Source organism: Pseudonaja textilis, chromosome 13 (genome assembly GCF_049901715.1).
Source record: "Pseudonaja textilis isolate UNSWEBS1 chromosome 13, rPseTex1.2, whole genome shotgun sequence".
Lineage (NCBI taxonomy): Eukaryota > Metazoa > Chordata > Lepidosauria > Squamata > Elapidae > Pseudonaja > Pseudonaja textilis.
The window spans coordinates 8514686-8539430 of NC_142002.1; the positions used below are offsets into that span (position 1 = coordinate 8514686).

The 24745-nt window shown below is 40.7% G+C and overlaps 1 protein-coding gene across 2 annotated transcripts in view; it reads left to right on the forward strand.

Moving 5' to 3' along the window:
* Positions 1–24745, forward strand: part of AGBL1 (AGBL carboxypeptidase 1) — a 508769-nt gene that overhangs the window by 354737 nt on the left and 129287 nt on the right. For both annotated transcript variants that reach the window (XM_087941340.1, XM_087941342.1), the window contains exon 22: positions 13743–13906. In XM_087941340.1, coding sequence (XP_087797466.1) covers positions 13743–13906 — 164 coding nt within the window. The remainder of the gene's footprint in view (positions 1–13742; positions 13907–24745) is intronic.

Sequence of the window (24745 nt, forward strand, 5' to 3'; positions counted from 1 at the left end):
TCTTGTTCTTCAATTTTCTTAATTCTGTCCTCATATTGCATCATCATTTCTTGAATATTTTCAATTTTCTCATCTGTTTTTTTCAGTTCTTTGCTCAATATTCTCCATTCTCTTTTCAATGTTTTCCATTCTCTTTTCAATATTATGTGTTTTTGCTTGTATCTTTTGAATTCCTTGCATAATCATCTGCAGTGTCACTTCTTTCTCCTTCTCTTGTTGTAACATCACCTGGATTGATCATTGTCCTCCAGATGGTGAGGAGGAAGAAGTCGGGATTGAAGAAGCTGAGGCTGGTATCTTTCTGCTCATCTTAGAATATTTAATAGGAAAAATGGGAAGAAAAAGCAAGAGCAGCCAACTGCCACTCCAATAAAAAAATAAAAGCAAAAAATAAAAAGGGAAGGAGAAAATCTTCAAGCACTTGAGCACCTTAATCCAATTGGTTCCAATTGTGTGGAAGAAAAAGAAAAAAAAAAGAAAAATGGAGAAAGGATGAAAAAATAAAAAAATAGAAAAAAAAATAAAAAGACAGAAATCTATATATTCCCCTTGCTAAAAAGGTAGAGCAAAAGGGGGAGGGAGGGAGAAAAAATTAATCTTATTCCTGCATCAAAAGACTCAAGTCCAAATATAAAAATCCAACTGGGGGGGGGGGAGTAAAAAAAGGGAAAGAGAAAATGCAATTCTGTCAGTAAGCAAAGCACTACCACTAAATATTTGAGGCTCTTTACTAAATCAAAAAACAAAATTTCCAGTTCTCTTTTCAAGGTCACTTCAATCTTCTTTCAATTTCAACTCCAGACTCCAGCTATCAGTAGTTCCACAGAAGAACATCTGCATAAACAATCTACATGTTCTCCCCACTATCTTTTCAATTAAAAACTCAGTGTCCTTGCATGTAACACCAACTATATCAACAAGAAAGAAAGAAAAACAATGTATCCAAGCCTCCAGGTGGCAGCGCTACTTATTTCCCTTTCCTTCCCCTTCCCCTCTAATATTTAAGCCAGGAATGAAAAAAAGAGTCTAAAATTGTTAAAAAGAAGAGACAAAAAAACTTTTCCAAAGAGTTATTTTAAAAAGAAAAGATAAAAGTTAAAAAAGGAAAGACAAGTCCAGTTTAAAAATTAAAAAGTTTTTACAAAAATCCAAAGTTCCAATAAAAAAACTTTCAGGTTTAATTTGTGCTTAATCTCGCCGCTTGACCACTTTTATCTTCACTTTTAAATTTAACTTTTAGTCTTTTAGGGTGTTCCCTCCAGAAAATAATAAGTAGAAATTTATCTCACCAAACTAACACACTTTCTTTCCAGCTTTCTTCCATTCCGGAGCTGTCCCAGCTTCAGCAGCTTTAATGGCTGCCTCTCTGCCATGGGGAAAAAAGGGCTTCTCCTGGATCTACCAGGGACTTTGAGATGTCCCTGGGATCAACTGGATGTGCCCTCCTCAGTCACTGTCTCTATGGGACGTTTTAGGCCCGGTGGGGCCATCCCGCAACAGAGATATCAGCGGCGATCTTAGAGCTTCAAGATCGCATGCTGTATCTCCGTGATGCCAGCTCTGCCCTCTCCTGTAGTGTGTTAATCTTGTACTGAGCTAGGGAGAGTTGGAAGTCAATGCCCCCTTTTCTTTTCTTTCTCTTCCCCCTTGTACTTCACCCCTCCTTTCTCTGTTCCCTTTCCTTGTCTTAATTTTCTAATTTCTTTTCTTTTTTTGTATTTTATACAATTTTTTAAAAAACTCTGCTTTGCTTCACCTACCACTGAGTGAAGACTATAGAAACCTTGAGTTTTTAAGGCTGCTTCAGAAAGAAGGTTATTTATTGGAACAACTTTGCTGACAGTCTTACCATAAAGTTACTTGTTATGGCCAACTTATGTGAATTCCTTGTTCCCTGGGTCTGATAATGGCTACTGTCTTCCTCCTTGAACCTTGATGTTAGATTTGCAGCAAGAACCTTGATTATTGGTACCATCTGCTTCTTCCAACTCTGATAAAAGATTGAGGACCAATTTATGGCATTAGGACCAAGTATGATAAGAAATGGACTGAATTTGTTCTACCAAAGCCTAGTTACGGATCAGAGAGGATCAGAGAGGACAAGTTGGTAACTCAGAGGTGGGCAACCCACTTCCCATTTTGTTCTTCCCTGCAAGACCCTTTTACTCTGTGAAACATTCAGTTTTTGGTGGCACTATTTTTTGGGGGGAGGGGGCATGTTTTAACACGAAGAAATGATGGACATGTGTGTGAAGGCTTTGAAAGGCAACCCACCTTTACCATTTCAAAAGGCTAGTGTCAACTAAAAAGATACTTCTTTGGTCTTTTTAGCTGCCAGAAAAGGGGAGTGGGGGAAAACAAGGCATTCTTGAAATGCCTAGATAATAACCTCGGCAACCCAAAGTTGTCAGAGAATATGAACGTTATTGGAGAGCATGATAGATGACTCTTGGAGATGGATGTGTCCCATTGGAGAAGTCACATCCAGGGGGTGAGGAAAAGACCAGGGTCAAGGGGGAAATGTATGATGTAATTTAGTATTGGCTGCACCCAGCCATGTGCCAACATGGCAACTTCTAATAAACGAATTTACTTTTCTCTGAGATGCGGCTAGAGACTTTTGATTTGAATGAGGGTGGATTTGTTGGAGCCCTGACAGCCAGTTGATGTATTCAACACTGGTTGACTGCTGCAAAGAAGAGGGGGTCCACTCCAAAGCACCTGAAGGCAGAACAAGAAGCAATGGATGAAAACAAACCAAGGAGAAAAGCAACCTAGAACTAAGGAGAAATTTCCCAACAGTTAATTAATCAGTGGAACAACTTGCCTCCAGAAGCTGTGGTGCTCCAACATAGGAGATTTTTAATAAGAGATTGGACAGCCATTTGTCTGAAACATTATAGAGCTTCCTGCTTGAGCAGAGGGTTGGACTAGAAGACTCGCAAGGTCCCTTCCAACTCTGTTATTATTCTGTGCTGACATATATCAGAAGACAGGTCCCCATAACTTCCAAAGCAATAAAATGAGGTACAGTTGCTTGTTTGCCTCTGTAGCATTAAGTTGTAACTGGTGACATCCACTGTATTACTATTTTGCAAATAGGCAAGCCAAAATGTGGTAACTATTTTGTGACAATGTCCATGAGATGCTTTCACAATCTCCAATGCATAATGCTTCAGAAGAATTGGTGCTCAACAGTGTATCTTCCTATGTGCAATCTAAATAAAGTGTCCAGCATGTTACATATATATGTATCCCTCTCCCTCCCCCTCCCTCTCAATGAATTGGATGTACTAATATTCCAAAACATGGAAAGGAAGAAAGTACAGTTCTTCCTTTCTTTTTGGTTTTGAAATCTTGTTTGAGCCATCCAAAGCTGGGTTGTTGCCGGAGAAGGAGCATCAAATGGCATCCTCTTCAAGTCAAGCATCCAAGGTGACTGACATTCTTTGGAAAGGCCAAGGAGGAAAATCATTTTTCCAATCTTTAATGATAAACGAGTGATGCTTTTGTATTTTTTTTAATGATGCAGAAAATCACCACTATGACTAACGGAATGTCCTGCTAATCATCCACTCTGGGGATTTCCTTCCCAGATACATTAATACTTACTGTTTTAGCAAGTGTATGTTTCCCTGAGAATTGTTTTTTTCTTTCATTTTTATTTGGGGTGAAATCCAGAAATCTGATGAGCAGAAGTACAAACACTGTTCCTTCTCTTGTTTTCATTAGAGGTGTTTGTGGTAAGCTCTTAATTTGTCATGCAACACTCTGTGATACTTGGTCTTGTTCTATCCAAGCCTATATATGTCAACATTACTCTTGTATCGAAACAAATCCTGACAATTGATTGAAATCCATTTTGTTTCTTTTCCCTTCTGCCCATATTTTGTGCAAGCATCCTTACAGTTTCTCCAGCAGCTTATCAGATTTCGTGAAACTCAAATAGTTTTCATACTATCTGTCACAGCAGGAAGGAGGCTTCAGGCTTCCTAGGAATGTGTCAGACTTGGTGCTTAGCTTGGCACCAAGTTAAACAAGGATAAGCAAAACATTTAAAAGATGCATACATCATTCCAAATTCTTCCTAAATGCATGGAAGGAGCCATCCCCATTTTGTCAGATATCCGGGGGGCTGTTGGGGGTTCCCAGGGGTTTGGGAGAGCCCCCAGCTAAGATTCTGTGCAATTTGGAGAACCCTCCCCCCAAATCCCACTCCTGGCTGGCTTGCCTACCCCTCCCCTCCCCAGAGTCCCCATGTGGCCTGTTTTGGATGCAGGTAAGTGCAGGGCAAGTTCAGAGAGTTGGGGAGGACAAAAAACAGGCCTCCCGGAAGTTCAGGAAGGCCAGAAGTGGGCCTGTTTCCATCTTCCAGAGAGCCTCCGGAGCCCAGGGAGGCTATTTTTGCCCTCCCAGGGACTCCAGGAAAACCTCCTGAGCCTGGGGAAGGCAAAAATGCCCCCGCCATGGTGCAGGAGGATGACTAGGTCATGCCCACCATGCCCACGCCCACCCAGCAACCAGGAAGAGAAACCTTTGCTAAATTTTTTGAAGCCCACCCCAGCAGGTATCCTGGGTAATGTGTGTTGGGTAGTATCCAAAAAAAGAAAATATGTCCAAGGGCTTATCTAAGTAATGCAGTTATAGTCTGGAACCAAAAATGAAAGACAGTGGTTGGGGCATTATTATTATCAAATAATAATGCACGTTCAAATATTTTATGGTAATTTTTTTTTTCTCCCACCAGCCTAAGTAAAAGGCCATAAACAACTCTTTTTGAGGCAGGAATTACAATTTCCTTCTATTCCTTGGTTTGATAATAGTAGCCTGATGCAATATCAAATTGTTGGGTTTTTTTGGTCTGCATGAAAACTTACTTTTACATTAAGCCTCAAATACATATTTTGGTCAGATTCTTGAGAATGACATAAAAGGGGCCATCTGGCTCTTTTCTTCCAAGCACTTCATCCTACTTATCATCACCAGTTGAATCTTAATTAGAATTAAGCTTTAGCTGGCTGATAGCCATCCAAATACGAATACTATCCAGTCATTGAGACAGCATAGACACAACTCCAGTTTCTATAGACTTTTGAAAGGTTTTTATTTTTTTTGGCAGGATTAAAAACTTCCTATAAATCCCTTCTGAAACCCTACAATTTCTTTCTTGGACCCTATTTTGATATATAATTTAGATCAATAAATGATTGTTAAATGTAAGAATTGCTTTCTCGTTCCCTAAACATTTTGAGCAAATTTGTGCCAAGAAGTACATGTATCTAACATAAGGCCTTCTGGATAATCCCGTGCATTTTTTTTTTTTTTTTTTGCAGGGATGGGAGGAGGGAAACCATGAGTGATCAAATGAATTGGAGAAAAGGCCAGCAAAACCTTTCCGTTTTTTTTTTTTTTTCAGCCATTTCTTCTGTGGGATTCAGCACAAAGCATACAGATGATGGCTTAAAACTTTGACATTCAAATACAGCGTGCATCACTTCTGACTCTGGCTCCTTCCCCCACTGGATTGGTCCTTCTAAAGAAGGAGCGACATGCAAAAGGCATTTTAGATGTGTGTGAAAAATAGTGTTATTTTAATAAGTGGTGCGGAAACAGCTGGGGAGAAAATGTGCTGCCTTTTGATTTTGCAGATACTTCTGTATGAATCTCAGTGGGAAACATGGCTTATGCTCAACTCAAAGAGCATCTGATGCTTCTGAAAGCAATAGGTAGAGCTGATCACACATCACAGAGTGCCTGTCCTTAATATTGCCCTCTAGTTTCATTTGTCCGTTCTAACTGTGCTGATTCTAGCTGCCCTAGGATTGCAATAAAAATGAGGAAAGATATCCTGCCATTTAGGAAGACAAGCAAGGGATGAAAGAGGGCAGGATTGCATCTCTTTCTTTGTACCGAGGATGAAGTCCATCTGGGCTTTAACCTTTTCTGAGATGGAACTTACTTTTCTTTTCCTAAACCAACCCAGAATTAGCCATCAACTGCCTTGGGGCTGCAGAAGAAAAAAAGTGATTCTGTCCCCGTTCATTGGCTAGAGGAACAAGGATTCTACCTCAGGCTCTTCCCTCCCTCCTAATGGCTAGAATCAATTATTAGCTCTCTTGAGTATCATTAGAACATCATGATATATCACAGCTGGAGCCCACAAACCCTTTTATTCTGACCTCAGTGCACCCATGCCACTCCATCGTCAGTAACGCATTCAACAAAATGTTAAGGGCAGAAAAGCTAAATACTTCTGGGGTGTTATCCTGTGAATGAATAGCAGGCCCAGGGAATGTGTTCCAAGAAATAGCCTGAATTAAAATTCTCCTCTAAAATACATTATCTCTCCTTTCTCTAATGAATTATCTTTAACACATTTCAAGAGCCTGGATCGGTGTAGAAACCTCGTAGCACGTGATAAGCATCTGCACAAATGAGTTCACAAGGCCACATATAGAATCATAATCCTGCCTTATACAACCTTGTCCCTAGAACAGCCAATGTTTAAAGCCTGTTGTTTTGCACCATGGTTTTCTCTCAGGTGAGGTTGTCACACAATATTTCAATATATGGGAAATGATATACTTTGAAGTGCAACCTAGTGTGACTCAGCCTTGGTAAAGAATGAAATGATTTCATTCTGAATTCCAAAGACTATCTGCAGCTCTGGTTTGTCTAGACCAGCAGTGGGATCCTACCTGTTCCACTACTGGTTTGGTGATTGTGCGTGCATGCGCATGCATCTAACACACGCACACCTAATGTGTGTGCAGCTTTCTTGCAGCACCAATCAGCTGAGAGGATAAAGAAGGGAAAAGCGCAACAGTGGGTGGGAGGGCCTATCCTGCGCTTTTCTCTTCTTACTCCTCTCAGCTGATCGTGGGAGGCTTTTTTAAACTACTGGTTCAGCTGAACCGGTAGCATACCACTACTGGTCTAGACCCGACTCCCAGTTTATCAAAATAGCTTTTAGGAGAAAAGCACAAAAACCAGTGAATGAGGTTAGGGATATCTTTTTAGCCAACTAGATCAACTGAAGCACTCAGATTGCCTTTGGATCACAGAGTAAGCTCGATGTAACATCTCTCACCAGAATAACTATGAGAGATTTGTCCTTCACATCTAACATTTTTAGCAAGATCAAAGAAGTACAGAACAGGTTATCAGCCTTCATCTGACGTGCGCCATATGTTGTTGAGTTTTAAAGGAATTTTTGTAGTATATAGTTTACTTATATAGTCTACTGTATATCCTACTTACATAGACTCTGGTTGTACTTCACTAATTCAATCACTTAGTGTAGTATATGAATCCAGCCATTGAATTTATAAATCATAATTTATGGCCGGGTGTGGAGTGTGAGCCTAAGAAATTGAGTCGTGTTCATAATTCATGGTTAGATGGCAGAGCTGAAAGTGATTGGTTGACTATATCATGCACGCTAATTGGTTTAAATTGACTGTTGTCAACTTTGATCCTGGTAAATGCTTTTAACTTGAGATCCATTTCAAACCAGGGAATAGGCAGGATAGAATTGATGGGTTTAGCATCAAGGACATTTGGAGGCACTTAACTTGGTGAAGCTATAGTGATGTAGTGGTGATCATGATTTTGATGGAGTTGGAGGCATTCTTGTGTCTGAATGAGAGCATAAATTCTAACTCCTGTAAGAATTAGTGAAGCAGGCTTTATAGCAACAAATGGAAAAAGGTTTACTTAAAAGAAATACAGTATAGGAATAGGCAAAACTTAGCTCATGATTAAATATATCCTGCCAAAAAGGGAGCCAAAATGTATATGTATGTGCCTAGGAATAAAGGCGGAAAAAAGTGACTCCCAGATTAGTAATTACTTAGTGAATGAGCAGAAACAAAATTTGTTAACACAAATCATGACCACTGCATGATTCACCTTGTACCTGCCTACAGACTTAAAACTATTAAACCAACAATTAAATCAGTGAAGACTTGGTCGGATGAGGCAAAGCTGAAACTCCAGGCCTGCCTTGTTTGCACTGATTGGAATATCTTTGAAGATGCCTCTGCAGATCTAGATGAGGTCACAGATACTGTAATATCATATGTTAGCTTCTTTGAAGACTTATGTGTACCAACAAGGAACCTGAAAATATATAGTAACAATAAACCTTGGTTCACAGCTAAACTTAAGCAGCTATATCGTTCCAAAGAGGAAGCCTACAGAAAAGGTGACAGATTGCTATACAACCAGGCCAGAAACATATTAACAAGAGAGATCAGAGCAGCAAAAAGAAGCTACTCTGATCTCAGCAAATGAACCAGCAAACTTGTAGAAAACTCTGAAAAACATCACTGGCTTCAGCAAACCTCCTTCCCAGGCAGAAGGAAATCAACAACTAGCAGATGACTTGAATGTGTTTTACTGCAGGTTTGAAAAGAAACTACAGCCACCTATCTCCACAACCCACATCTCAAACACACCAACAACAGCCAAGCCTCCTCCAACTGGCCCCAATCCATTGGGCTCATACCGAGCAAATAGATCGACAGATGATGCTGTTAACATGGCTCTGCATTACATCCTACAACACCTTGAATCTCCAAATACCTATGCAAGGGTCCTCTTTGTAGACTTCAGTTCAGCATTCAATAACATCATTCCAGACACTCTTCTAAGTAAATTAAACCAATTAGTGGTACCTGAACACACTTGTAAGTGGATCATAAGCTTCCTAACAGACAGGAAGCAGCAGCTGAAGCTAGGTGGAATCACATCCAATACCTGTACAATCATCACAGCCCCCCTCCCCCCCCCAAGGCTGTGTGCTATCTCCACTTCTCCCTATATACCAATGACTGCATCTCAAACGATCAATCTGTTAAAATACTGAAGTTTGCTGGTGACACAACAGTGATTGGTCTCATTCGAGACAACAATGAATCTGCATACAGACAGGAGGTTACACAACTTGCCTCATGGTGTAACCGGAACAATCTGGAACTGAACACGCTCAAAACTGTAGAAATGATGGTAGACTTTAGAAGAACTCCCCCCATATTACCACCTCTTACAATACTAGACAACACAGTATCAACAGTAGAGACCTTCAAATTTCTAGGTTCTACTATATCACATGACCTAAAATGGACACCTAACACCAAAAACATCATCAGAAAAGCACAACAAAGAATGTTCTTTCTGTGCCAACTCAGAAAGCTCAAACTGCCCAAGGAGCTGCTGATACAGTTCTACAGAGGAATTATTGAGTCTATCATCTGTACCTCTATAACTGCCTGGTTTGGTTCTGCAACCCAACAGGACAGACACAGACTTCAGAGGATAATTAGGACTGCAGAAATAACAATTACTACCCACCTGCCTTCAATTGAGGACCTGTATACTGCATGAGTCAAAAAGAGGGCTGTGAAAATATTTACAGACCCCTCACATCCCGGACATAAACTGTTTGAACTCCTTCCCTCAAAATGATGCTATATAGCACTGCACATCAGAACAACTAGACACAAGAACAGTTTTTTCCCGAAAGCCATCACCCTGCTAAACAAATAATTCCCTCAACACTGTTCAACTATTTACAAAGTGGATGCTTACTATTACTGTTAATCTTCTCATCACTCCTTGTCACCCATCCCCTCCCACTTGTGACTGTATGAGTGTAACTTTGTTGCTTGTATCCATACAATTTATATTGACTGTTTCCTAGTATGATTTGATTGTTGATTGTACCCTATGACTATCATTAAGTGTTGTACGCTATGATTCTTGATTCTTAATGAATGTACCTTTTCTTTATGTATACTGAGAGTATTTACACCAAGACAAATTCCTTGTGTGTCCAATCACACTTGGCCAATAAAGTATTGTGTTGTGTTGTGTTGTGTTGTGTTGTGTTCTATTCTATTCTATTCTATTTATGGACTGCTCCTTTGTGGTCAATTGCTCATGAAGTGCTGTATAGTCAGTGCCAACAAATTCATATTTAGGGTCCATAATTTCTGTGAGAACTCAAAATAGCTGTCACAGGGGGATTTTCTCTTAAAGGGATCTTGTACAGATCAACTATCTAAGGGATGACTGATCCAAAGTTATCAATGGTTCTGTGGCCAAGGACAGACATGAACTTAGCATTTTTCAAACTCATCTCAACCACTTCACTGTATTAGCTCTTATTAAAAGTTGATTTATGTCTTAAAGGAACAGCCATGGAGATATCCCAAAAGTGCCTTTCCAAAAGGCAACTGAACTTGGTTCAGTTCTGGAACTTGGTTTTTTCCTTGAAAACATTTTGCTTCTCATCCAAGAAGCTTCTTTAGTTCTAAACCAAATTGAATGAGGTGAAACATTTTCAAGGAAAAAAACCCCAAGAAAGTCCAGTTGCCTTTTGGAAAAGTACCTTTGGGACAACCATAGATTTTCCGTAGGTATTTAGCCAAGGAGATAGTTCTGTGGAGAAGAGTTTCACACCTCCTGTAGAAATCCAATCTCCAGATGTAACTCTATCTTAGCCCAATTTTTATTTTAATCTTTACTCCCAAAGTCAAAAGTTAGATGAGGTCCTATTTTGGACATTATATGTAAACAACTTCTGCTTTCTTTAGACATCCAACTATTGTTGTGCTATGGTAGTAGAACAGTAGTGATAAGAGGTTTATAGTACCAGCTAGATGATTCTAGAAATCCCTAGAAGTTACCAACAAGAGCCATCCCAGAATTTGATTTTCTTTGCCACAGCAACTTCTCAATCAGAAAAAAGTACCAATTGATCTCCAAGGCATAAGGAAGCAACCATACAAAAACTTTTCGGTGGCTTCATGATTCCTTTGAGCATTCTATGAATGTGTGAAGATTTTTTTTAAGGAAGCCAACTTTATGGACAGGAACATCATAATGATGAAAAAAAAAATCAAAGTAACAGCCTTGGGAAACACCCCACTGTAATTGCTTTCACTTTGTTTAACCTGCTCAGAGTCCTATCTGTTGCTTTAGTAAACCTGACAGCTCAGGTATAAGAGCTGGGAAAAAAACATAGCTGGAGGATTACTTTTAGCACACTTGAATTCACTTCAAATCAAGTCAGGACTTTAGTTTTTAACTCAACAAAATCACCAGACTGTTTGTTCTTTGGATTCCCTCCCTTTGCTGGAGTAGAGGGAAGTTGAAAGGAGAAGAATATTACTTTTATGAATTTAGCAACACCAATGTGCAAACAGCATGTCAGCATGCAGTGTCCTTGCCCCAAGGAACATCGAGTCTAAATTCTGAACAGAGAGACAAAAGAGTAGCAGTGGATGCAAAGCAATATCCTAAATAGCTTGAACCAAAAGCCAATTAAACATTTGACGGCTGTGTTTTTGTAGATCCCAAAATGCTTTTTTCAAGAGGCAATTGGATGAAATGTCTTCAAAGAAAAACCAGAAAGTCCAGTTAACCTCTTGAAAAAAGCACCTTTGGGACAACCATGACCTGGATGATTGAGAATCTCCATAGACATGTATTTCATAGTCTAAATGGTGATGGATGAAAGAGGATGGATGAAAGAAGAGAATATCTTGGAAGCCAGCCAGGAAAAACTATGGAAGGAGATGCAGGGCAAGGAAAAGCCATCTCTCAAAGAAGAGTCAGGAAAGCAGAACTGCACAAATGATTATCTTGGAAGGTCTAATATCTGGTTTCATTGTCTTCAGAAGCTATTCCTTTTCATTATTAGATGAGTTTTCCTCCAGAGGATGCATAGAAGTACAGAGAAAGACATAAATAGGCCTTTGGTTATCAACCTGGCTAGCCAAACTGTTGCCAATGAAGGTTTGTTTGTAAATGGAGAGGCTACGCAGATGGGAGGTGGTGCATTAGCTCCACACAAATAATAAGCACCACCAGGTTTTGAAGCCCTTGTGTTTATTGACAAAATGAGGGAAAGAAAATTAAATCCACTGAGCAATAGAATATTCCAGGTGCTCTCTCTGGGGATAATAGTTGGCATTATCTACCTTGTTACCAGCTCGTCTGCACATGTATGCTCACAGAATGCTCTCTGCATCATAATAGCTTTACAAACACACACAGTGGCAATACCCTGCGGCTGGGTATAAATAAATTGACAGTCTCCTTTCCCTACTAATTCAGGCAGCAAGCTGTTGGACAGCATAATAATTGGAGCTATCGTGAACAGTGCAAAGAACAAGCCCAGAAGCTGGCTCAGACTTTTGGAATCTATAAATCTGTGCTGCTTTTAACTCTGCTCCTCCAACGTTTATGCCTCTTTAGCAAAATTGTACTCAGGAAAACACACTTATCCACATTTAGGTGGGGTGGAGGAAATATGGAAATCCTTAAGCAGTAGCTAGCCGGGTTTGTCTGGATTTGGAAGCTAAACTGAGGTGGGTTGGCTTAGTCCTTGGAGGTGAAATGAGGCTCAGTTTTATAATGTAGAGTGGCTGCGATGGCCTCCTTTAACCCTCTGCCACCAAAAATGGAGCTGGCAGAGGCAATGCAGGCTAGTCCTTCACTGTTTCCAGGGCAGCCCCGAGGACCAGATCTAAGCACCCTGTGGGCTGGATCCAGCCCCCAGGCCTTGAGTTTTACCCTGGTCTAGTGGTTAAACAACTAGAGTAAAACACAGGAAATCATGAATTCAAGTCCCACCTTAGCTGGGGGACTTTGGGCCAGTCACTCTCTCTCAGCCCTACCCACTTGTTATTGTTGTTGTTGTTTTGTTGTTAAAATAGGAAGGGGAAGGTGTGTTGGATATTTTCGCTACCTTGAGTTATTTGTAAAAAATAATAAAAGCAGGAATGCAAACAAATAAATAAAATTAACAAGAAGATCAAGTGTTCATTTAGTAAATCTGCATGAAGCAACTACCCTCCCTTCAGGCATTACCTGAATCAGAATCATTGCCACCCGTCTTGCTCAAAAAAAGAGTCTATTCTACCCTTTTATTCACAGTGGGATAATTCAACGGCTATTCCCATCTGGCAGAATGAAGTCTCATTTTCACCATATATGCAGAAGCCCCTTTTAAATGTCTGGATGAAAGCGGGGTAGTTTGTTCTCATCTGTCACTTCAGAAGAGTGCTACTTTGACGAGGTAGTTTCCTTCAAAGAGGCACTTTGATTGAAGCCTTGTTGCATTGAAGCGCACCTAAAGTTTAGTTTACTTATGAATAATTTTGATAAGGGATGAAAAGCCAGGCATTGTGCCAACGTTTTCAGGGACAGGCTGGCTTGAGAGGAGGACTCAGAGATAGAAGGAAGGGAACCGACACAGATCTATGTACACAAGCAAAAGAGAAGCATTTAGTGATCATTAAGTTTCTTCTGTGTTTGGAAAAAAGAAATCACGATTGAGGAAATTCATTTCAATGTTTCTTCAAGTCTGCCTGGGGCAAGATTACTCATAGTTCATTGTAGCAAGAAAGTAAAAAAGGGTCTACTAAGGACACCAAGGTAGCTGAGGTTTGGGAATCTGAAGGATCACTAGCTTGCATGTTGTAAGACATCCCTCTTTGTATCAGAAAATCACTGCCTGCATGTTTTTCCTGCCCACAGCCTTCCAAAGGCTCTTTGGTTTCATCCACTTTCATATCCATTTGGAAAATGTTGTGAACAGTCATTTGACTTTTTGCTTTCTCTGGAGCAGTGCAGGTAAAACAAATGAACCAAGCTACTGCTGATTATGGAATTTCCCTCTAGGTTCTAATGTTACTTTCCCTCCCTTCGTCTCCTTCTCCTTTTGCTTCTAGGGTCTTCAGATGGGAACTTCAGAACTGGAGGAGATGGGTGCCAAATTCTGCCTTGGACTTCTGGTCCTTCAGCTTAAATCCCTGCCATGCAGCAAGAAGGTGATGACCCAGGCAGAGACTTTATTGGACCTGGAAGAGGAAATTGCTGATCTCCAGTCACAAAGGTCAGACCAGTAACAATTTATCTGAAACTAAATTAGCTGCTGACTTTCAAGGTAGCAGAAAATGGGACCTCTATGAACTGTTCTTACATGCTATGTGTATTTGTGTGGTTTGTGTGTGTGTGTGTGTGTGTGTATGTGTGTTGATGTTTTCTCAGCCTTATGTAATCTGACATAGAAATTAATGTCAACTAAAAGGAGTTTTCTAGATTATAAGGCATTGGTTAAGTTTACATTTTAGTTACTAGGGGATATCTAGTACAAACAGAAAGATAAGGATGAAAATGCAAAAGTAGCATTGAGATGTCCAAATTATTATTATTATTATTATTTGTAAGTTCTTTATTCTATTTTGGGGTTCCTGGTAATAATACAATTGAATGAAGATGTATGTCAGTTTGTGTATTTTGGGCCAGCCATAGAAGTGTGAGAGGACACACCCACTGCTTTGCCTCCATCATCGTTCTCATTTCATGATTTGACTTTCTTGATTGGGTTGTGAAAGATTCTTTTGATCAGGTTTTCTCATTTCTGTATTGCTTTGATGTTTACTAGGATGACAATTTCTATGCCTCCAATAGTTCTTTGGCTTTTTGTATGCATTGGGTTCTGGATAACTATGGCTCATCCTTTGCCTGCAGGGAGGATGGTGAGGGTTTGGTCTTCTTTAGGTTTTTTTTGTGGGGGGGGGGATGTTCTGCTTTGAATTTTTTGCGGGGGATGTTCTGCTCTGAATTGCTTCTGGTTTGGTGTTCTTCTGATCTTCTGGATTGTCTGCCTTATGATTCCACAAGTCTCTGTGGCAAATACTGTGGTTTTAAATTCTGTTTCTACTTCTGTAAAAAATTCTAACTTGACTAGTATCATCTGTGCTATAATTTAGCTCTTTCTTTTTGGGGCTTACTGTGTTCTAACAATGGAGAGTGGACAGCTGGACATGTTGGCCATCCATTTGAGTTCAGGAACCTATTTGCTTCTAGCTTAAGCAGTTTGATTTGGAGTTTTGTTTTCCTTTTTTCAGCTTGTTTTACAAATGTAGTTTTGATGGTGGTTGTCTGCCTTTCGATGTGTTATGGGGGTCATGGTTTGTCTATGGTGTGTGCACTGGTATTTAGTCTGAGATGAACATCCAGGGTCATTAGCCATATCATTTTCGGCTGCTTTGTTGAGCTATTTTCCATCCAGCTGTGCAAGTTATTGCAGGTTTGTATCTGATTATGAAAATTGCTTTGCGGTTACATTCCGAACCAGCTCTGAGTGGCGTATCAGAAGAACAACAATCATAACCACCACAACAAGCAACAGCAAAAATACATTTAAACAAAAAAATTGACAAAAATAACCATCGTATAACAAACATGTTTATCTAATGATGAATGGGAAAGATATAGGAAAAGGGAATGATATTTTATACATATAATTATATGATATTATATTATACTATACTTACTGTATTGTATTGTATACATATTATATAAGAGAACATGATTAGCAATTTCAAAATGATAATGAAGAACTGAAACCAGATTTCATCTAAAATCTCATGATGTGCAGGTTCAACATTCTTAAGGGTAAAACCAAACCTTGTTTTTCTAATCAGGCTTGCCAAAATTTAATAAGGAACGTTGTTGATCCCATCTTCTGTTTTCTGATGCTGCTCAAAATGTATGCAAACCTCAGTCCATTGTTCTTAGTAGACTCAACTTGTTTTACTTGAGGGGAAAGAATGACCTTCTGTATTTAACAGAACCAGTCATTCATATTGATCAGAGCAGGAAGCAACCTTAAGTTGGAGGCTCTTGTAAGAACTGAGTTGCATCACCAAATTAGTTACAACCTGTTGATGGAGACTATTTTGTTGCCTGGCATGATTGCCCTTATTGTAATTCCTAATTATTGCAGTCTAACCATAAAGATGGGCCTCATGTGAATTCTTCTTTGCTATATACTTTAACCACCAGTCTAATTGTGGTTGAGAGGCTCAAGTCATTACCAGATTTAAAATCTCCCAGTTAGTAGTTTGCAATAGACCAGTAGGAACAGATGAAAGTCCTGTATTATAAACAGGAGTATGGTGACTAATAAATTTGCAAAGAAAATGATGAATTTATTTAACTGTATGTAGGAAATGAATGAATCTATATCTGTATCTGTATCTATAGCCATCCATCCATCTATCTATCCATCCTAGAGACAAGTTGATAGAATTCTCTGGTCCCAAGCATTTATCTTAAATCCTCCACAAAAGGTGGAGAAAGGTGGCTCAATGGTTAGAATGTGGTATTGCAGGTTAACACTGCCCACTGTCAGCAGTTTGATGCTGACTAGTTCAAGGTTGACTCACCTTTCCGTCCTTCTGAGGTTGGTAAAATGAGGACACCGGTTTTTGGGCAAATGTGCTGACTTTGTAAACCACTTAAAGAGGGCTGTAAAGCACTGTGAAGTAGTATATAAGTCTAAGTGCTATTGCTATCAATTTGCAAGGCGTTCCAGTTCACTCAATGATTTTTTTGTTGCTGCTGCTTTTGAAATAATTCTTCTCCCATGTTTTTCCTCTAACCCAAGACTGCATTGGCTCTTCCTTCTTCATATCAAAACTGTTCCATAATTTATGATGCTCTTCAGGGGTGCTTTAGCAGTCATTAGCACCACCTGTTCTTGATGCTGGAGACCATATTTACTGTTTTGCTTATTGTGTTCTTAGAAGGTAGAAGGAGGGAAGGAAGGAAGAAAGGAAAAAAAGGAAAGGAGGAAAAGAACAAAGGAAGGAGGGAAAGGAAGGAAGGAAACTGGAAGGAAAATAGAGACATTTCTTTAGCTTACTTATGGTGACTAGTACAAATGAATGTAGAAATGATGCACTTGGAAAAGAATTGCACCATGCTGTTTGTTACGCATCTATATTTCTTATGTTATAGTCCTTAGATGAAATTCTTTGAAATTCTGGCAACTCCTGCATTCTTCCATATTAATGGACAGATCGACTGGAGAAAATATATTTCAAAACTGAGTCAGTATGCTAATGTTTCCATAATGCTTTTCTTTTTATTATTAAGGTTTTGCAAAATGTCTTTTAAAAAGTTGTCAGCTGGCAGTCTGTGGGCCAAATCTGTAATTTCTCAAAGTGATTAATGTTAGATTAATTTTATAGCTTGCAAATACATTCCTAGCCAACAGGATTGGAACTATTTAAATTAGTGTCTCCCATCTTCCTACTAATAACAGCATTGCCTCTTTTTAAAAACTCATCTCTATGTGTATTCCACATATTCTGAACAGTGTCTTCTATCATCTAACATTGTCTGTTCAAAAATTTTCACTAACAAGTACAGAAGTTCCACTCTGGTACAAAATAGTCACATCTGCAAGATGGAAATATTCCCACTGATAGCCTGATAAGTGTAGTTAATTTAACAGTGGCATCTTTTAATTCACAGATCGGGCAGATCTCCATACAGCCATCTTGGGATGGATCTTGTGCAAATATTTCTTCCATATAATTAGCCACCAGTACTCTCTGTAAGCCTCGTGTTCTCTTGATTTCCCCTACCTAATATCAATGAGATGAAATGTTTTCATTTCATTTCTTACTAACCAAATCAGCTCAATTTGATGTTGGATCTCCTGGAAGGAATATGTTACTGATGTGAACATTCAAAAACACTTCCCAAATTCAAATCTTTTCCATGTTTAATCTAGCTTGTCAAGATCCCTTTCAAATCTGAGGATTCGTCTGAAGTAAGAGCACATTACTCTGCCTCCCCGTCATCTGAGCAATCTTTTTTAACACAGAGGCCTGTTTTGAATGCCTTCTGACCGTTTGTATATCACTCCAACCACACATCTTCACTTCTCAGTCTCACAGACTTACTGTCCACAACCTTTTGCTTATCCTCCAGCACACAATGAATTAAATTATCACTAGTAGGAAAAATAGATATAAACCATCTTGCTTTCTTGTCCTTCTTTGTACTCTAATGCTCTTTTTGGATTTTTGTGGTCTCTCTTCTTTTAGCCAACTGCACAGGTCAGGGTCTTCACACTTCTGCAGGCTATATTCATTTATTTGTGAGTGTCTGCAGGGCAAACTCAGTTGCAACTCTGATTTCCTACTCATGTCTTAGGACTGAAGCAGCCACAAATCCTTTTCCTCTGTGACTCTTAAAGATGCTGACTCATGTTTTAGTGACATTGATATAGTGACATAATCAAGGATAACTTTCCTGAGCCAAGCCTTTCAAGATATATGATACCCCAACCTTAAAGAAGAGCATCCTGCCAAAGTTCACCCCCTTACTTGCCTCCCAGAGTTGTGGGTGCTCCATTGCTGTAGATTTTCAAGTAAATATTGGATATTCATTTGTCCACAATGGTATAAGGACTCCTGCCTCCACAGTCCCTTCCAACCCCATGAAATTGCTATTGACCATTGGGTCTGACCACATGCCTTCAACAGTTGCTCTGGTCTGAAGCAGAATGCTGAAGCAGAATGCTCCTCTCTTAATGCAAGGTTTACAATCTTAGTGACAGGCAAAGGTGTTAGAGATGTGCTTTTATTGATGTCCAGTATCCTAACCTTCTTTGGCAGCTTCAGCACTCAGAAAGTTGTCTTTCACCATTTTGCTTGGACCATTACCTCTTCTCCTGAGGCTTATCAGATCATCTGATGTTGCCTTCATGAACTCTCCTCACAGTCCACAGCCCCCAGTCCCCTTAAACACTTAGGAGTTCTCTCCCCTGGGAAGATGAAGTGCCAGCAACCATGTTGGGCATCCAATTTTTTGACAATAACTTTCATGCCTCATTTGCCAGAAACACTATTAGATCCTCCTCAAAACTCTGCATTCTTTTGCATTTGTCATCACCAGCAAAGAGATGGTAATTGGAACTGTTTCCTCTTTTCAGCAGAATCCAGAGTGAAACAAAACTTCTTTATAAGCATGCCCCTCTACTTCCCCCCTCCCCACTTTCTCAGCTTAGCTGTCTAATATACCCCCTCCTCTTTTTTCCTCCCCTGTTGTTCTTTCAGTGAACATAGACATGAAAATCTTTTCTATGCACTGCAGGGAATAATATGCTATTTGTTTCCAGGATGGTGCTTATGTATTGGGCTCAAGTTGGCTGAAATGGATTAGTGGCACGGGAGAGAATAAATTATTCTAAATGGAGACCCCCTGGAAACATAAACTCTTCTTATCAGCTTAGTGTCTCCCTCCTTTTTTTTTTCTTCTAGCAGTGGCTGAACCTGTAGAAATAGAGAAGACCTTGGAGGCTTAGGTGTATTCCTATCTACAATTTGGCTTCCTCCACACAACTCTCATTGTTTCTTCCATGGGTTATTATTTATTATTTAGCATGTGGTGGTGATGCATGAGCCAGGAGACTACAGTGTTAATACGAAGTAGTTGTTTGGTTGCTGACGACTGCTGGTCTGTTCAGTGCATGCCCATGCACTATCCAGAGTGCACCACAGGGGGCGATCTAGCTTTGTATTCAGAAGACTTGACGGCATTCTACAGTGTCATTTGGGCTTTCCCCACCACTAATGTCACCTAAAACTCAGGCATCGCTTTCAGGCAGGTCCAGCATTGACTGAATTTGTACTATTGCTTGAAGCATTGTTTTGTTCCCACCAAAGTGGTACCTATTTATCTACTTGCTTTTTCAGGCTTTTAAACTGCTAGTTGGGCAGAAACTGAGAAAAGTGATGGGAGCTTCACTCTGTCATGCAGTGCTGACTCAAACTGCCAGAGCACAGTTCTTCTCTGGAGTCTTTTAAGCCACTGAACCGTTGTGACTCTTTCTTTCACAGGCATTAACTAGGGATAGCATACTTCAGCAACATACAGGAGTCACAATGATACCACAGTTAAAATACATGGATTTAGAAATAGAATTCCTTTGCTGGGCTTTGTCCCTTCCTATTTGACATGTGTCTTTGAACCATGCTAGATTCAACTCTCTTCCCATTTGTTCTCTCCTGCTTTGGATCTTTCCTTTCTTCTTCCCTCTCCTTTTTTTTTCTTTTTTACTCTCTTCTATTGCTTCCCACTTTTCTTCATCTATTAAAATGAGTGACAGAAAATCACTTGATTGGAGTGTTCAGGGGGTTCAAACAGATAATTGATTTGGCCTGTTTATTTTAATCAATTAGTCCACACAGAGAACCCAGGTATATAAAGTATAAAATATAAATCTATGGCATTCAGTCTGGATTCCTGAAAGACCAGCTATCTCCATTTGTTTCTGCCCGCCAAGTATGTTCCAGCAGAGTGGGTGTGTTCCAGGTCCTCTCCTTTTAAAATTGCCATCTTGTGTGACCAAGAAAATACTCCTTCTCTGTTGTGTTCCCCATCTTCTGAAATAGCATCCTTTGAGATATAAGGACATTGCCCCACCTTCTGGTGTTCTGGAAAGCCTTGGAAACTTGCCTTTCATCTAAGGCTTGTGGTTTATGCTTATTACTTTCTTGTAGTCCTCAACCTATGACCACAATTTCTGTTGCCAAGCAAGACAATTGTTAAGTGAGTTTTTGCTCCATTTTACAACCTTCCTTGCCACAATTGTTGAGATTGTTGACTGCAATTCTTAAGTTAATAACATGGGTAGCAACTTGTGAATTTGTGAATTTGAGTGAATTTGACTTCCCCCATTAACTTGCAAAAGGTGATCACATGACCCCAGGTCATTGCAACCATTATAAATACATCCTATTCTGAATTTTGATTACATGACCACGGGGATGCTGTGATGGTTGTATAAAAAAATAAGGCAGGCCTTTCAGGGAATTCCACGACATATTATTTGTTTCTAGGTGGAACAGTGTGATCTATCCAAACTACATCTGGGGAGATATGAACAAGCCATCTAATTCAGAGTCTTCTAGCATTTGTCTTAGAATATTTCTCAGCAAAGACATTACAGGTGGGGAAAATCTGGGTACCAAAGTGCACACGTGTGCAAAAGGTTGCATCAGAAACAAAAGACCATGCTAGGAAGTAAAGGCGAGTGTCAGTTTTGAAATTCAGCTGCCACATTTTTTTGTTTAGAGAGTTAGAGGAGTTCAAAAGTTCAAGGTTATTTTGTATGTCATATTAAGAATTTCCAGTTGCAGTTAATTGGTTCTCGTGATTTATGAAGTGTAGAATTGGGAGGAGAGAAGGTGGATTCTGTGTAACACGCAAAAAAGCTTTCACTTGGGAAATTGCTTTTGACATGCCAGATCTGTTTCTAATAAATCAATTGGAGAGATAATATCTTGGATTGATTGATATCATGGATACTTTGATTCCTGACATTTATTTCCCAAGTCAAACTTTTATTTTTTGAATGGGCTTGGCTGATGCCCTGGAGGTCTTTCCCAAAAATGGAGAAAGAGCAGCAATCATCCAAAGTTGGAGATGTGCAGGGGGAGTGTGTGGGGGTCCTCCCTCCAGAGCATTAATTGAACCTGCCAACCCTTGTTTGGAAGAGATGATGGATGCTTTCAGGATGGCAGTAGGAGAAAGAGATTTGGGACCTATACTGAAGCATTTCAACTCAAGAAGTTGTTATGAACCAGAGGTAACCCAGCTGTCTGAAGAAAAATCTTTCTCTAGCCCCAGGCATATGGCTATTCTGTCAGATTGGAGGGAAGAGAGACAATTGGGGTTGAAATTCTCTCAAGAAGACAACCCCCAGATTATTCTTGGAAGTCCATCAAGGGCAGACTTACATCAACAGTTCCAGAATTTAAAGGTGACAGGTTTGGTCTCACAGTCTGTTTGGATGGGTGGAAGCTTGAGACCACCCATATTCATTTACCCAAGTATTGTAAGGAACAAGGAGACTATACAGATGCCAGTTGGAGGAAGCCAGAAAGAAGCATCAACTAACAGAGGTATGCTGTAGCCTCAGAGGCAATCCCCTCAATTTCCAGAAGGAATTTTGCCCCCTGCAGAGAGTATCCCTACAGGGTGGGGATTTTATCCAGGCCAGGGGTGGATTCAATGCCAATGGCAGCCAGCACCAACACAGCCCTGGTCTGAAGGGGGGTTGCCCAGACAGCGGACAGCAGCCACACCCCCTCCACCCAACCAGGGAACCAGGCCACACCCATATTCCTCCTGGCAACCACAATTGCAAACCCAACCGGAAGTGAGGCCACAGGGACCTCTATTCCAGAGAGGCACCACCCAGCCAGGATTCAGGGAGCCTACCCAGCCTACATACTCCACCTGGCCTGTTCCTTCAATTCCAATACAATGGAATGGAAGGAACAGGATCAATGGCATGTGCCACCTCCGCAACCATGACCCGGGCCAGACCGAATACCCTTTGAGGCTGTATTTGATGGCCGCCACGAACATTTCAATTACTTCTTCACTTGAATCCGATCCCATATAGAACAATTTGGAGATCAATATGCCACAGAGCGCAATTTTGTTATAGCCATAACAAATGGAATGAATGAAGGGGATGCTTCAGACTGGGTGGCCCAACTACACAATGAACAAGCCCCTGTAAATGGATTTATTCAATTATTAAGGCTCAGATTTGAAAATCCAGACAGGGTAGCAGAGAATGAAGAGAAGTTAATGGAAATGAGGCAAGGCAAGTGACCATTGTCAAAATTCATTTGGGACTTTAGAAGGGTCGCAAGCCACCTCATGGATTGGCCTGAAAGAATGACTTTACACTATTTTTAAAAAGCCATTGTTCCAGAAGTAAAGAAGGCCTGTGAAATTAGGGGAATCCCAGAGACTTCACAGTCATGGTATGCTGCTTCCCTCAGCTTAGATCGCAGCATCAACCCACACAGGAGACCCCTTCTGGCAGCCCCGACTAAGAGAATTGTGGTGAGGAGACTGCCGACCAGACAAGCCGAACCTGCTCATACTTGACCCACCAGGGTGCTGAAATGTTACTGATGTGGCCAAGCTGGTCATAGGGCAACAGACTGTCTGGCCCCTGCTCCTGTGCCACAAGCTCCACAGTCGAAGCCTAATACAGCTGTTAGAGGTTGGAAGAATCAAGAAAGATCTCTGGGCAGGGATGGGTTCACCAAACACAGCTGGGAAAGCCCCCTCTGCACAGATGGGAACAATGCACCACCGGACTGACACCACATCCCCAAGAACCCGACCTGCGAAGATGACCCAATGATGAGTGATCCCATCATACCTTTTACAATCAAGGTCAAGTTAGTGGTACCAAACATGAGGGAGGCTGGGGAGTTAGAAGCTGCCATTGATAATGGGTGTTCTAGATGTCTTATCAGACTTCCCATCATTGAACAATTGGGCATAAAGACTAACCCACTAAAATGCCCAATCAGATTTGAGCAAGTGGATGGAACCTTAATTGAGGGGGCCCAAGCCACTCAATTGACAGAATTAATCAAGATGGAATTAGGGCCCCATCGTGAACTTATATGCTTCATAGTGGCCCCCAAGATGTCAGAATCAGTCATATTGGGACTTGCTTGGTTAGACAAATGGGCCCCGACAATCAAATGGGAGGATGGATTTAGTAAAATCCTCATTGGACTGGGCCCATTGCCCCTTCTTCCATCCACTACAAAGCCACCAGTCAGCTCGAACCTAGAGCTGGAGCCAGCATCCATGGCATCCCACCTTCTCCCAGATAACCCCCAGGTACCCGACCAATACAAAGATTTGGCTAAAGCATTCAGTGAAGAATAGTGTAACGTTTTACCTCCCCATTGAGCCACTGATTGAGCTATAGAATTAGAGCCCAGGGTGAAATTACCAAAACCAAAGATGTATTCCATGACGCCTGCTGAAATGACTGAATTAAGGAAATACATCGACAGCAATTTGGAATGAGGTTTTATTGAGCCTGCCAAATCAAGATTAGTTCCCCCTGTGTTATTTAAGGAGAAGAAAGATGGCGGATTGATATGGTATGTTGACTTTAGAGGTGTGAACGCAGTATGTGTCAAAAACATGTATCCTCTCCCTCTTATGAAGGACTCATTGAACCACCTGTAGAAGGGCAAAGTATTCACCAAGCTAGATCTCAGGGAAACTTAATACCGGGTCCACATCAAAGGGGGAGATGAGTGGAAAACTACTTTTAACTGCCCTCTGGATAGTTTCCAATTCAAAGTCATGCCTTTCGAAGTTCAGGGGGCTCCTGTAGTGTTTTTGCAGATCATCAATGAGGTGCTACACCTGCATCTTTACCAGGGTGTGTGTGTCCTCATGTACCTGGTTGACATCCTTAGCTTCAGCAAAACCATGGAAGAACATGTTCAATTGGTCTGACAGGTTCTAGAAAAACTTCTAGCCACCAAATTATATGTGAAACTCTCAAAATGCGAATTCCACAAAGAGTCGCTAGACTACTTAGGCTACCAAATATCTAACCTGGGGATTGAAATGGACCCCAGAAAGGTGAAAGCGGTGCTGGACTGGCAAGCCCCCAGAACCTGAAAAGAACTTCATAGTTTCTTGGGGTTTGCCAACTTCTATAGACAATTCATTCCGTCCTTTGCTGAAGTTGCCCTCCCATTGACAGAGCTATTAAAAACAGGCCCATCACCAACCAAACCAAAAACCGAGTCAACCCCTGGCTTGGACTATGGACTGTCAGAAAGCTTTCGAAACATTAAAATGCCTCTTTGCAACAGAGCCCATCCTCAAGCACCCAGATGCAACCAAACCTTTTATTGTCCAAACAGATGCAAGTGATGTAGCGGTGGCAGCCATTTTGCCACAAAAAGACTCTCAAGGCTGACTGATGCCTTGCGCTTATGTGTCCAAAAAGCTGACAGGCACAGAGTGAAGGTGGGTGGTCTGGGAGAAAGAATCACTTGCCATACGATGGGCTTTATTGACT